The sequence below is a fragment of the Lagopus leucura genome, unplaced genomic scaffold (assembly GCF_019238085.1).
Source record: "Lagopus leucura isolate 7727_CA_CO unplaced genomic scaffold, USGS_WTPT01 Super-Scaffold_100004, whole genome shotgun sequence".
NCBI lineage: Eukaryota > Metazoa > Chordata > Aves > Galliformes > Phasianidae > Lagopus > Lagopus leucura.
Window position 1 is genome coordinate 19,925,671 of NW_024962264.1, and position 15,181 is coordinate 19,940,851.

Consider the following 15,181-nt stretch of genomic DNA (forward strand, 5'->3'; position numbering starts at 1 on the left):
CTTCCTCACATCAGCACCCGTGTCCCTTCAGTGAAACATAACACTGATCCTGCTGGAAATAACTCTGTAAAGGCAGGAGTTTCATTTCAGCCTAATCATCTCCAAATTTACTGTTTATCCCCTAAGTTTACTACTGGTTGGCAAGGCTGGGGCAAGTGAACAGAATCACAACAGTCTGGACAGAGGAATGCATTACCCCTCTGCAGATTTTTGCACTTCTCATGCAGGCTGCTCTAATAAAGACTTACATGACCCAGCTTAGCAGTTCTAGAATCTCAGCATTGTTTCTATTTACTTCTGTCTGAAGATGTGTCACCATGGCAGTGCTGCCATGTGCTAATCTTCCATTTTTTCCATTCTTCCATTCTTGCATGAATATTCTTCCGATTTTTAGTCATGTGTATCATATAAAAATTATGAAATCACAAATATCTGTAACAATTTCCAGATTTAAAAGTGTCAACAACAACGAAACCCACCTAATGAAATTCAGTTTGTCACCATTCATTATAAATTTTAGTAAATGAAAATAGGAAATCCTCTTTTCTTACTCGTAATTATAACCTTAATAACATGCCTAAGCAATGAATTTTCACCAAAGGCTTGAACACAAGTTATTCAACTGGAATAAGACAAGAACTAACATAACCTGAGCAAATACTTGAAGTTGTAGGTAATTTGTCCTATTCGGTCACCATACAGACCTCTGTCCTTACAATGAAAACTTACTTTGAAGTAATGGCTGTGAAGGAAAGTCATTTTCCTTTCTCTGAAAAAAATAAGGCAGCTCTGAAGGGCTCCTTTGTTTAACCACACTGTAAGAGGAAAACATCTCTAGTAATCAGCTCAGCTCCATTTGAGAGCGTATTTTCCTCCTTGTGTACAATTTCTCATTAGCTATGTCTTACATTGTGCATGAGAACTACCGTAATATTATCCCCTAAGTCAAGATAGGTTGTAATCAAAATAGCTGTAGTGGGCAAGCACTACAGACGTGGGTCTGGGTAAACCACAGTCTAGACCACTTGCCCCATTTTACGTAACAGGTCACAGTCCTTGGCTCTAGCAGCGGTACATACTTTGCACACATAAGCAAATACTCTGCAGCATTTCCTGACTTGTTAACTTTACGTGCTCTGAAATGAAAGATATGGAGCAGCCCTATCACTTCCACAGAAATAAAGAAGTGTTAAAGGAGTTACCGCACCATTTTCACTAGCGCTAAAATCAACAACACGTAGCCCCAGGCAATTGGCAGACTGGTTAAAAAGCCCACATACCAACCACTACGTAGTTCAACGCTGTCTGATGCTATCGCAGCTACACCAGCACAGCAATATTGGAATTGTGCTTTACACTGGATAAACAAACAGGGGTGTCAGAAGTTCAGACACAGCTAGTCTCTCATTGCGAGTTCAGAACTTGCATCATGGGTTTTATTTTGAATAAATAGACATCAATTAAATAAAAGCAGTTCCCAACCTGTCATTGAAACTAGAATGAGACACCAGGTTTCACATGGGATATGCACATTCCTGGACAGACAAGCAGACATGAACAAGCTACGCGGAGTTAGGCAGATGATACCACAGGCTGAAACAAGGCAGGAAAAGACACTGGAAATTACAAATGAGGGAAAAAAGACACTGTCTGATCCCACCACACAGCTGCACAAGTGGGACACCCCAGTCGTACCTTACATCAGCAGTGTTAAGATTTGCACTCAAAACAGAATAAAGATCCATCCTTGCTCAAGTGATTTCAGCACCATCCCTTCTCACAGCTTCTGATGCTCACTGGACAGCATGAAGCAAGCTCCACTGAGACACGAAGTAACAAAGTGTCCTTCTTCTCTAAGGGAAAGGAACCCAACATTCAACTGCAGGCAAATACTGAAGCTCTAATTTGGACGGACAACTCCCACCCCAGTAACTGAAACCCATGACAGAAACGGTAGAGTTTTCAACTCCTCGGAAGATGAAAGCAGCAATGGAAACTTCATAACCTGTCCACGTCAGCACTAAGAAAGCTCTTTCAGTCTACAAGCAGCAAAGCTCTGGTTTCTGCTAATTCATGTTTCTCATACATTGCCTTGGCTACGGAGTTAGTGGATCCCTCAGAAACATTCTCAGACAAGCATACTGTGAATGATTTTAAATACATCCATGTATTGGAAGCCGTTCCTTCCCAGTGGAAAGAGAAGCGGAGAAGAAAGAAAATGTTGGCTTTTTTTTCCATAGCAGCCCATTCCTTGACGCTCCAACATAAGTGCAAACAAGCATTTAAACAAAGACCAGTTGTATCTGCAGAATTTGTGATGTGGAATTCACTTTAGAAAAGATATCAATATAGCTATGTATTTTATGTCAGCGACGGTGAGTAGTGGAGCACAGATTATTTACTATGCAGAAACCAAGACCTGAGAAGCAATAACATCCATATACTTAGTCAAGTCAGTGAAAAAGTTGCTGCAACTCCCACGTTCTCACTGTTATGTCTCCTCTTCCTCAAACTTACACCTCAAGTACCCTCCCATTTCAACTATCAGTCTTCAGTATGGTAGCCTAAGAGTTTGCAGAGAGCAATCACTATTGAACAGAGGAAAACATTTAAAAACTGCAGCACTCCTAGAAACACACACGTCAAATCACTTTTGCCCTCACAAGTGTGAGCTTCTCTAACATCAATGGGGTTACTCAGAGAAACGAAGAGGGCAAAAATGAAAACTGAGCCTCAAGGTTGAAGCTGATGTGAGATTTTCTTCATGTTGTACACAAAGGTGTCATTATAGTAACAGACCTAAACCATACACACAGTATGTGTGTACATACACACAGTACAGTCAGAACGTCTAGAAAGCAGATGAAATAAAGTATGGGTAAATAACAAAAAAACCACAACTTTTTCCAATAAGCTTTGGAATACAGTATTTTCTCTTTCAGTTTATTTCTAGACATGACTATTTCATACCTGTAACAATGAGACTCCCAGTTGTTCTCAAATACACCTGCTGACCCACAGACACGTGGCAGAAGTTTTACATTGCAAATATTGGCAGCTAGTACTTTCTAAATCAAAGTGGATTTAAAAGTATCTTAAAACATCAAGCACAACTTTTCTATGTACAAATATCCAGGGAATGCTGTACCATAAAAGCAGAAGAAAAAAATATCAATAAAACCATACCTCTTCTACACTTGCTTTACCAATGAAGGATTTTAGGTCCACAAGTAGTTTAATTTTTTAAGTTTTTAATCCCCACCACAGAAAGAACTACAAATCAAAGCCCTGAAGTATGAAACCGTTTTCAGTCTTACTGCAGAATGCATTACCTTCACTTTGACAATTTAAGGGAAGTTTCAGTACCAACGCAAAGCCAGATTTTACTGTATTGACAAACTTGGAAGATCACATCTCAGTTTTACTGACAGCAAGCCCTCCTTATGTTCTGTGGTTTCAGAATGCGCATTTTCTAAATACCTGGGAAATACAAAGGACTCTCAAGCAAAGCCATCACAAGACTTTCAAAGAATTCTTTTTCCAAACCAGGTCACCAGTACAAACAGATTGTAAATACAGGTACTGTAAATACAGGTAATGTAAACTGCAGATTAAATGGGCTTGTCAGTCTCCTGTGCAGGCGATTCAAACCTTCATGATTGAGCAATGTACACTAAGTTAGGAATTCCATAGCACAAAATCCCTCTGCTTGTTTTCCATGACTGACAAGGGTAAGCAATTATTTCAAACACCGTGCTCTCTCAAGAAGGTCTCCATTTCCTTAGTTCTCATGACAGACCATCGAGTCTGAGGAGTTGATTTCTCCTCCACCTGTAATCAATGCACTAATGAAACAATATTTATCCTGTACCTATAGGATGGCAAGCAGACCACTGCTACTCAGCCACATAGTCTAGTAATGACAGCAGAGACTCAAACTTTACCGCCAAGTATGCATACCCTTGAACTCTTCAGGGCCAGAGAACCCGTAGAAAATAATTCTAAATTAGTGCATTCCTGGCGCTATTATAACAAGTACGTTCTCAAATTTCACTTTTTGCTTCACCTCGATTACAGCGCCTCACACTCTGCTTTGCAAACAGAAATTCAAAGTTTAACACCGAGTAATTCTTTAAATACGCTACTTCTTGAGACGGGAAAGCGAGAACTTTTTTATTGTCCACAGTAAAAAGAAAAAAATCAATGAGTCAAAGACGCCAATTTATCACAGGTGTAATAAACAACACCGTCCCATACACTTTACCGCCTCGCTAATATTTACAAGGCATTTAAATTCCTTTGCACTTGAAAGCACGTTAGGCACGAAGTTCACCGCGGCTGGAATTTGCTGCCGCAACAAGTGTGAGAGCGGAGCGGGCCTGCGCAGCGCGTGCTGCCTGTCACCGCGCCCTCCGCGAGCCGCAGGCAGCGGGCTGCTCACCGCTCGGAGAAACACAAACCCAGGCTCTCATTTATAATGCAGGACAGCTCGTTCCAAGCGTTCGTAACGCCTTCTCTAAAGTTTCTGATAACTCGAATAGACTGCTTTTAACATTATTTCCGTACTGTGTATATCAACACAACACGTACACGAAGTTCTCTCTTCCAGTTACTTTCCAGGAGCGCTGCGGCCAGAACTCGAGGCAGGTACCCGGGCGGCTCTCCTCTCCGCACGGCTGGCGGGGCAGAACCGCGGCAGGACCCGCCGCCCGTCTCGACCCCCTCCGCCCCTCCCCAGCTGGAAGACCGGCCCCGACGACTCACGCGCTCGCAGCACGCGAGCCGCCCACCAGAGCGTTTTCGAGGCGAGTTTTGCCCGTTTCAGCCTTCAGAGCTGGAAGAGGCTGCGGCTGGCGGGGGGCTGAGCCGTGCCGAGGCCTAGCTGACACGCGAGGCCTGCGGCCGCTTCCCCGGCAGCGCGGCGCTCCTCGGGCCGGGACGGCCGGGCGGGAGGCCGGGGGTGCCGCGCGGGGGCGGGATGGCGGCCGGCCCCGCGGCCAATTTTCGTACCTGTCGGGCGGCCCGGCCGCTCTCGGCGCCCGCGGCCAGCTTTCGTCCCGAGGTCCGCGGCCGCAGGCCGGCAGCACCCCGCCTCGCACCCACCTGTCCCTGGGGTCGATCCAGCTGGTCTGCTTGGTGTTGTGGTCGATGTAAAAGACTTTGCCGTCGTAATCCCTCGCCTCCTCCCAGCCATCGGGTAAGGGGAGCTGCCCATTCCCCGCTTTCCTAGGCATGGTCGGCCGGCGAGGGCGGCTGCTCCATAGGGACGGAAAGAAAGAAGGGAAGCGGGAAAAGCCCCCACCCGAGCCGGGGAAGGGGCTCGCAGCCGAGCCCGGCCCGGCGCCGGGGGACGACGCTGGCGGCAACCCGGCGAGCGCTCCTTCGCCGCCGGCTTTCGGCCCACCGTGCCGGGGCTGCCGCGGGCGGGCGAGCGGGCGGCAGCCCGGGTCAGGGTTCCCGGCGGAGCCCAGCTGCCGTCTGGGCGCGGGGAGCCCGGCTGAGCCCCGGGCGGCTGCGGCCGCCGCTCATTAGCATGAGATTAGCATCCACCTCATCTGCATGCACATTCCTCCCGCCGCATTTCTCAGGATTAACCCTGCCGGCGCTGCCCCGCGCCCGCGGGACGGGGGGAAACCCGGGCCCGGGCGGGGCCGCGGAAAAGGCACGAACGAGTCCGGCGGAGGAAACGGGGGCGGGAGGAGAAGGGCCGAGGCAGGCCTACGGCTTCCACCGGAGCCGGCTAGGAGAGGAAGGGGGAAAGCGGAGCGGGGGGCGGCGTGCGGGCTGCGGGAGGCGAGGCGAGGCGAGGCGCGCCCGGCGCTCCCTTTGTCCGCGAGGCGCCGTCAGGCGGCGTGGCCCGCGGCCCTCGGGGCTCTCCCGGCGCGTCCCTCCCGGCCCGCGGCAGCGCGGGCGCTGAGCTGCGCGGGCGGCTCCGTTCCCGCCCTGCCGCTCCCCTCTGAGCGTTACTCGGTGCGCGCCGCCTGAAAGCGCTCCCCTGAACTCTCTCTAAAACTCCGTTAAAGCTCGAGGGTTGGTAGAAAGACTTCGGTGCTTAACATTTTCCCCTTTCGCTCCAATTTTGAGCTTCTTCTCTTGAACTCTGAGAGGACTTTAAACTTTTCGATCGTTTGTTTTTTACCAGAAGCGCCGGCAGGGAACGTGCACGGACTGTGTAGGTGCCCTTCTGGCCTGAAAGGCAGCCACACGCACGTTGCGTTGGGAAGCCAGGTGTGAATTACGGCGCGGGAGAGGAGTAGTGAGGCAGGTTGCCATGGCTCGGCTGATAGAAGGTAACCTAACGAGCTCTGTTAATTAGCATGTGTATCTGATCCCCAGGGTTTGGCTCCAGAAGTGGAGCGGCGGAGCGAGAGTATGACTGTAGTTCTGTGGCTGGCACTCCTGAGTAGCCCAGGTTTTGCTCTCTGCTTTCCAGATCGTTTTCTTTTCACTTTTCTGGATTCAAAAAGCAAAGTTTTTGTGGGGAAGGAGGCTTGGAACCCAGACGTGTGGGTTTGTTGTTGTTAGTTTGGTTTCTTTTTGCCTATTCTGTAGCTCCATGGATTATTCTCCTGATACAGTTTGTGCCTACCAAGCAGCAGGCTTGTCCAGTGCCCAGCAGGGTTTTGGATTCCACTTCAGAGGCCAGGCACCCAACCATTAGGTGCTGCAGTAATTGATTTACAGGCATCCAACTCTCGTTGGATCTGCTCCTAAATAGAAAACAAAAAAAAAAAAAAAAAAAGAGAGGTATGATCTTAATTTAGCTAACTGTTGATCTGGTAAAGACATTTGCTGTCTTAGTTATTCTAACCATTTTAGTCTGTAATAGTAATCTGCTATTCCATCTCTGTGAATAGTTGTATGTCTCCCAAAAACACCTGCTGGTGAACTTTCAAACTCTCTTGATTTTATTTTCACATCTGCTGAATGAAGGCAATGTGCAATGAAAGTACATACTTCAAGTAATGCCCTGGTGACTAACAGTGAGGAGAACTGAGGTGTACAAGCCTCTGCAACTCTGTAAGAGTTCAGCTACAGAAAGTAACAGTATCATTGCCTACTGAAGTGACAGGCTCATTTATTTTCATTGAGGTTATTATGTTTCGGTCAGCTGATTGGTTTATGAAGTCAAGCCTTGTTTTTCACCAGTGTGAAGTAGTCCTTTTACTATCCATTGAAACTTCTGTATCTTCCAAGAGTCTAATTTCATAAACTTGCTTTTAGATGTCATTCTACAGTGAGAAAGTACACGTGGCAATCATGAGATAGTCTAAGCTGGATTTCTGCTTTAGTTTGCTTTATCAATAATGTTATGTTGTTATGTGAATTGAGAAAAGCTTCCAGTTTCTCTGGAACTAGCTGCTAGTTAGCTATCCTTGGCATGAATAAGAAGCTTTTATAGTGGTACAGTCTTTTTCCTTCCTAAAAAGCAGGCTTGTCATACAGCAGCACTGCTATATTCCTACTTTGTAAATAATCCACACAGAAGAGAGCATGTGGTTAGGAAATCCATGATACTAAGCTAAAACTGAAACATCATTTTTGTCAGTATTACCCCCAAAATTAATGATGATGTTACCTGATTTCTGTCCTGTGTCACGACTTCAGCAGTCCACGTGTGGTGTGCATGGATGTAGAACTGATTTATAGCTATCTCTTTGGGTAAAACTTTTCGCCAGAAAAAAGTCAACATTTTTGTTTGCACAAACAGTGGAAATGGCAACTCTTAATTTTTGGACATAAATATGTTAACGCCACTGCATACTTGTCTAGTTTCTGTTTGGATGCTTGTGTGTGTGTGTGTATACAGATGTGCTTACACTTAACCATAGACTGTTCCATGGTAAGTCTTAGGCTTTGCCCTTCCTCCATCCATTGTTTGAGTACTTCATTGTACACATTTGAATCCACAGCCCAGAATCCTAAGAAGTTCTAAATTGGCAATGACAATAGTTGAAGTAGTACTGACAAAATGTAGGAAATGCTGTGTAAGTAAATTCCTTTATTGTTATCAATTGGAATGTTAGCTTTTGTTGTAGGTAGTAGATTCCCACTATCATCTTGTTTTCTGCTATTTTGCAATTTGAACTGGTAGAAAATAGTTTCTTCCACTGTGGTATTCTTTTAGTATGTCTAGTATAGGAGGGCAGAGTAGAGTATTCCTGATGATTCTTTTTAGTCTAAAATACACTATAAATTTTAACTGTAAATAGTTTTGCAAGAACACCTACATCTCAACACGCTGTGCTGATGTTGTCAGCTGACAAGCATACTGCAGACTGTTTGGTTTAATTGTACAAGACAGGATAGCTCAGAAGACGTAAGCTTGCCTTATTTAGAGCACAGAAGGGTACATAGGAAGGAGTTTTTTAAAGTATGGGAAAATGTAGCTATGACATGACTTGCATGTCTGTCAGTAAGTATGATAAATAACAAGATAGGCTCAATGAAAAGGAGTTAATTGTTCCTTTGTTTTGCTGTGTATGTTTAACAAGTCTGAAGAATCATATGTAATATGTAATTAAAGGACTGAGTTAGAGGAAATTAGAATCACAGCTGTTTTCTGTCCTTTCTGTGTTACTGTTACCAGCTTGGAGAAAAATATCTATGGAAAATTTGGAACCTAAGCAGGAAGGAGATCCAGAAGAAGATCTGCAAAGGCAAATAGTTGTGCCTTTCATGTAACAAGAAGAGTACCTTACTCCAGTCTGTACTAGTGTAGTTCATCCCCTGCTACTCCCTGCTTGCTTCTTGACTTGCAGTAAATCTGCTTCTGGTTCTAACTGTGATTACAAAAAAGGCATATTTGTGCCCTTTCCTTTTATAACAAAAGACTCCTGTAGTTTGATGATCCACTAAAGTGATGTCCCTGAAGAAATTTACAGTCGTTACAGTTCTAATTCATACTAACCACAGATGGTTCAGAATCAAGAGCTGTAGCTGTCTCCCTGAAAAGCTACATCATAGCTCAGTCTCCACTGCTTTCAAACAGAATTTGAATGCAGAATGAAGTATGAAATACAGTGTCAGAATTAATGAATCTCTAAAAATCTGACAAATGCTTGAATATATATGTGCTGTTTATGCTGCTGGTTTTTTTTTTTAGACACTCAAACACTATACAAGCCAATCTGGACAGCCAATCTGACTTCCTTGACATATGGCTATTGTAGAACTGTAAAAAATGTCAATATTCTCCGCATTATGGAGATTGGCTTATTTATAAGCACAGTGATTTTTGTCTAAAACAGCCAAGTCTGCAAAAAAACAAAAACAAAAACAAAAAACCCCACCACCAAAGCCAACTCCAAAATAAACAAACAAACAAAAACCCAAGTAGGGCTCCATTGTTCCTGGAGATTTTCAGTTTTAAAAACAGTTTTTAAAGTCCTGTGGATAAAACTGTACATGAGGGAGGGAAAGCAAAGGAGGAGGAGGGCTGTTTTTCCTACTGTCAGCTACCGGTGCATGGATGTGACTGACAGTAAAAGATCTTTGAATGGTACCATTTCTAGCTGAATTTATGATGAAGCTCTGCAGAAGCAATGAAGCCAGTGAACGGCTTTGATAAAACTTACTCTCACTCCACTTTTTTCTTTACGCCAAAGCCTGCTCTTTCCACTGATGTTCAAGTGGAGTACTGGTAAAATAAGATGTCCTACAAGGACTTTCCATAGTATTAATGAAAAAGACCATACCAGAATCTTCTACAAATATATGTATAAACTTTCCCAAAACGTTAGCTTTGTTTTTCTTTCAGGCATATATGAAAGAAAATAGTCAGAAATTACACAAATTACACATTTTGAGACCTCAAAGGCAGTTACAGTCCCATGAATCTGAAAACAAGTGCACAGATTGTAACTGTTGTTCTGATTAAAAAGTTAGGGTAGGTGGAGTGGAAATAACAAGGTGATAGTATTGCTTCAAGCTTAACTACGGAAATGCAAATAACGCTTTCAAAGTAAAAATCTTCTAAAATTCAGCCCAAACAACTCATTAAACTAATTCAGCTTTCAGTTTTGTTAACTGTGATTAACATTGTTGATATTTTTGTAGGCAAAAATGATGGCAAATGATGGCAAAAAAAGATGGTGGAGAATTTTGGTTGTTCCTAGACCCCTAGGCTTGGTGAAGTTCAAATTAGCCATTGAGAGGTATTCCCAGATAATTTTTTGATGCAGTCTTGGTATGTACTCTCAATGTTACATTTTCTATAGAGACAGTCTTACTGTATTTTTTCTTTTTAATAGTATCTCTCATTGTAGTGCACACACATTTAACTTTCCTGCATTTTGTCATATAACAGTGGAATTGCACTGTTTATTCACCTCTGTCTAATGGCTTTGAAGAACCCAGAGGCTCACCTCGTCAGCACAGGAGGTTTTCAAGAGCCTGGTCTTCTCTTTTGGCCACGTGTAAGACACGAATTGACCAGCAACAAAGGGATTCTACTGAGAGAAGAATGAAAGAATTTCTTAATAACACCTCTGTGGTGGAGAACTGCAATGAATTTTGTCGAGTATTTAAGATACTCCAAGCAGTGTACAGATTTATAGAGAATGTTTCTAACATTCCCTCTCTACTGGTGCGAGGACTGTGTTCCCACCACAGCCAGAAGGTGGCACTTACATATGTCTGCTATGTTGTATCTGAAGGAAGCAATGGATGAAATACAAAAAATGAGTGTTATATCAGTGACATTTGGAAATGTGGCTCTCTTTTGTATCATCCATGTACTTTCAGAAACACAGTGCAGTAAATGAAGTAGACTGGACTAATTGCATGAATGTTTAAAACTTGCATGATCAAAAAAAGATCTGTCTGATGAAGAAGCTTAAGGACCTTTTTTTTTCTAACAAATGAAAAATACTATTTGAAACACAGAACTATTATAAAACCTCCAAACTGCAATATGAAAAAGAAATGCATGTTTCTGCTTCCCATCTCTTCTTTCCCCTCAATGACGAAAAGCTCAGTTTCCTCATTTGAGTGCAAAGTAGTTTGACTCCCATCCTGGCAGACAACAGACAAACCCCAGTTCTATCTCATTGCTAACAGAGGCTAAAAACTGTGCTACAGAAATAAGATCTGAGAGCCTGTACAAATTTATAGTAGGAATGGGACTGTTGAATCAATAGCAAGATTCAGCACTGCTGGTCTGCTAGAGGTGTTTCTAAATTGTACTAATCATCCCAAAGCATTTTTCATTCTAGTCTGGTTACTCAAAACCCAGAATCTCAATGAAAAGATTTAAAGATCATGGCATACTGTTATTATGTTCACTTTGTGGTGGACATGTGAGAAGAGATGCATTAAATGGCTTAATAGAGTAAAAAATACCTAAATGAAATAGGATAGGGATCAGAACATAGGATGCTTTCAGCTCCTGAGCTGAATCTGTCAAATTGCACCATATCATTTCTAATATTTCAATATGTGTTCTCAGAAATGCTTGGGGTATGCTTTCTTATCACAAAGAAGAGACTATAATTCATACAAAAAGTCCTTTTATTTAGTCTCTCATTCCCAGGTAAAATGTATGTAGAAGTTACAAAGTCCACATGGTGAAGCATATGTTGAAATACCTGTGTCCACATATAAGATGTGACACTATTCTTTCAACTCTTCTTTGAATTTCTTGGTAAATCAGCATAAGAAAAGCATGAACTGTAGTTAGCTGCACTGGTATTTTCACAACCAAAATGCACTAATAAAGAAATAACTTCCAGGAATATAAAAAATATTGTACTGAAGAATAATTCAAAGAAAATAATTCAAAGCTAGGCAAAGTCTGCAAAATTAGTGCAAAAAGTGTTAAAATGTAATCCTCAGAATGAAATGTGAGAGTTGTTACTGATAATCAGCTGGTCTGTAAAGGTGTGAATGCAAAGCCGAAGGATATATAGTTGATGCTTACTCTTGAGGAATCACAGAATAAATAAGGTTGGAAGAAGCTTAAGGAGCTCGTTTGGTCCCACTCCCTTGCTCAAGCCAGGGCACCTACAGCCAGTTGCCCAGGACCAGGTCTGTGTGGCTTTGATAGGCTGAAGAGCCCACCATGGCTGTGGGCAACCTGTGCCAGGGTTGGATCATGCTTTCAGTGAAAAAGAATTGTCTGATGTTCAGAGGGAACCTCCTGTGTTTTAATTTGTGCCTGTTGCCTCTTGTCCTGGCGTTGGGCACCGCTGAACAGAGCCTAGCTTTGTATTCTTCACCTCTCCCTACAGATATTTAAAGACACTGATAAGCTCCTTCTTCCCTGTGCCTCCCCATGCCAAGCCTTTTCTGGACTGAGCAGTACCAGTGCTTCTTCATAGGAGAGATGCTCCAGTTCCGTCATCATCTTTGTGGCCCCTCAGTGGACTCTCTCTGATGTGTGTGCCTGGCTTGCAGTGGGGAGCCTGGAACAGCCCAGCACTCCAGGTGTGGCTTCACACCTAGAGCAGTGGTGTCCCCCAGTGAAGCAAGAGCTGGCTGTTGCACAGTTTCCATCTAGTTTCACCTCCTATGCTTATACCAGGATTTGGTGGGACTTCTTCAGAGTCAGGTGCTGGCTTTTGCTATTTTGCTTGCCTTCCCCATCCCACCTCACGTTTTTGTTCTTGTGGGGTTTGTCAGGACAGGGCTCACAGTGCATCTGACACCGTGGGCCTTGCTTGCTCCATGACTGGTGCCAGCTGTCGTACCTCTGTTACCACGTTGTCCCCTTCTTGATGATATGCTGGATCCCCACACCCTGACCAGTCTTGCTGGTGGCTGTAGTCAGCTCAGTACCTGTTGATGGGGTGAACAGCCTGCAGTGTCTGCACTGCCAGCAATGACATCTGCTGTTAGAGTCTGTGGCTGGAGTTATCACTGAAGCCATCTCGCTCTTGTGCAACAGAACCCAGCCAAAGCCAAACCAGGCATACTGAGTTTTGCCCCTGTGTTTTCTTGGGAAAAGCTCCAAATGGAGATGAGTGTGCTATACATCCTTCCATGGACTAGAAACAGCACTAATGCCTGATTGTCATACCAGCAGCTTCTGTGAGAGCTGGAGAAGTTGACATCCTCTTTGCCATCCTCGTGCCCAACCCGTGCCTCAGGTCATCCTGTGCATCCAACGAGCTCCCCTCCATTGGGACTTACCACCAGAACTGGTTCTTTCTTCCAGTAGATCTCTTTACCATATGCCACAACATTTCAGGTCCCAGGAAGGCTTACTGTGATGCTCAGGAGCAGCACTAAGCTGCTTAAGTAGGTATTGGAGGACATCATGTGAAACTAAGGCACAGAATCAGTGTTCCTTCTATACTGCTTATAGGGAAGGAACTGTTCTCAGGCTATACTTAACCACTAATTACAGTCTTTGAGATACTTTTAAGAGAAAGCAAAGGTTGCACTGATAAATATGTACGTTTCTGAAGTTATAGGTTGTTTTCATAGGTCTTTTCACACTTTCCTGCTTATATATCTCTAAGAAAGCTGTTTCTGTGTCTCAGTGTAAATAAAGAAAGGTACAGAGAAAAGCTGATGGCTTCAGAACACTGCCTGCTGTAGTGAACATCTACTCATGTCCTTCATCCTATAACCCATGAAAGAAAACATAATGTACACTGCCTTTTAATGCAGCAGAGGCCTCTTGCAAGTCAGCTTGTTTAATCTCCCCTCTCAATATTCCACATCTGTGGAATACAATTCTCTAGCAGTCTCATTTTAATAACATATTCTAATCCATTAAACTCACTCTGGTAAGCTTTCAGTGAACCATGACATTTCTAAATCAGAGTAAAATCAGAGGCCTTAAAGCAGACTGCAGAGCTAAAATTCTTTTTTATCCCTTCCCTTTATTTACAGAAGATTCTTATGTTGAAATTTACCAAATCATCCTGACAGAATAATTATGATGTCATGCCATGTCAGATTTTTGGAAACAATGTCAAAAAATGAACTGAAGAACGTGTTGAAAACTAAGAAATAGCCAAAAAACCACCAACCCAAGCCAGAGACCTTGAACTTAGCCAAAGAGTGATGGATGAAAGACAACCCGTAATGGGTATGTCAAAACTTTCTGTTTCCTCTCCAGTATAATCTGACAGCTGATGCTTTTGCAGCACCAAGGGAAGTCCTTTTTAAGTCCAATTATTTAAAATCCTTAGCATGACTCCTCCATGCCAAATGCTATCAGTGCCAGGGGATCGCAATGCAAAGCCTTTCTTCTCCTGATAAGCACTGGGATGTAATCAACACTGATTGTTACATGCAATTGCAGTCTTGATGCTTTTCACTGTACATAGTTTTAGACTAACTGCAGAATAATTTGGACTATCCTTTTATTACTTATTCTGGAACAGTTTTGTAAAACTAAAATAATCGTATTTCTATGTGGTAATTTTGTAACCCAAGAAAACATACCAAAAAAGCTGGACTTAGAGAAGATCAGTAATCTTAAGTTTATTCTGCTAAAGACTTATTTGATATTTTACCAAATCAGTTGAGCATTCTTCATTTCCCAGGTGGCTCTTCCTTTCTCCAGCCCTGAACCCTCCATCCCACCTTCCCAAAAATCTTGCTTCTCATTCCTTCAGGGCAACCTGACAAATAGATGCAGTGATGAAGGATTATCACTTCTGCTGCTGCTCTGATTCATCCAGGCTGCTTGGAAGAGAGTACAGAAAAGGGCACAACCCCTTTCTGTAACAAATCATCTTCTGGACGTTTTCCTGTCCCATGAGATTGAGCATTATGGCTCACATTAATGAAAACGTATTATTTCCCTTGCTCTGGGATTTTAGAGAGACCTTTTGGATCTGTGAGAAAGCGGCATACCCCTTGGTTTCTGGAGCAGCAACACCTGAAGCTTTCTTTTCTGGTGGAAGCAGTAGGGACAGCACTTGGTATTTCATCTCTTGGGCCATGGAAAAGGGCAGCTTCTGCCTTGGCAGCCAGGCTGCAGTACCTCACTGAGTGGGTCTGACTGATCGCACTCTCATCCTCCTGCCATCAGCACCATGCAAAGCAGGAAGGATGCTGGCACGCCTCTCCCCTTGCAGCAGAGTGGTTTAATGGAGCTTTTCTCATTACTCAAGGTTTTGTGTTTTCCACAGACACAGGCAGGCATTACAACAGGTATCACACGTATCAGTGTCTATGTACTTTCAAACTCCTTATCAAACCACTGTATGTCAGAAGGCTGGAG

General features: G+C 43.5%; 2 protein-coding genes across 6 annotated transcripts in view; one reads left to right on the forward strand and one right to left on the reverse strand.

Moving 5' to 3' along the window:
• WWC2 (WW and C2 domain containing 2) overlaps nucleotides 1-5,350 on the reverse strand; it is an 86,295-nt gene extending 80,945 nt beyond the window's left edge. Inside the window, exon 1 of one of the 3 annotated variants that reach the window (XM_042871652.1) lies at nucleotides 5,104-5,348. In XM_042871652.1, the coding sequence (XP_042727586.1) occupies nucleotides 5,104-5,234 (131 nt within the window). In that variant the 5' untranslated portion in view covers nucleotides 5,235-5,348. Of the gene's footprint in view, nucleotides 1-5,103 lie in introns of all 3 variants that reach the window. The other 2 variants (XM_042871654.1, XM_042871653.1) reach the window with 2 other exon arrangements.
• Nucleotides 5,351-5,956: 606 nt separating this feature from the next.
• DCTD (dCMP deaminase) overlaps nucleotides 5,957-15,181 on the forward strand; it is a 53,395-nt gene continuing 44,170 nt past the window's right edge. For 2 of the 3 annotated variants that reach the window (XM_042871660.1, XM_042871662.1), the window contains exons 1-2: nucleotides 5,957-6,030; nucleotides 6,143-6,290. The gene's annotated coding sequence lies outside the window, so the exon portion shown is untranslated. Of the gene's footprint in view, nucleotides 6,031-6,095; nucleotides 6,291-15,181 lie in introns of those variants that run through there. The other variant, XM_042871661.1, reaches the window with a different exon arrangement.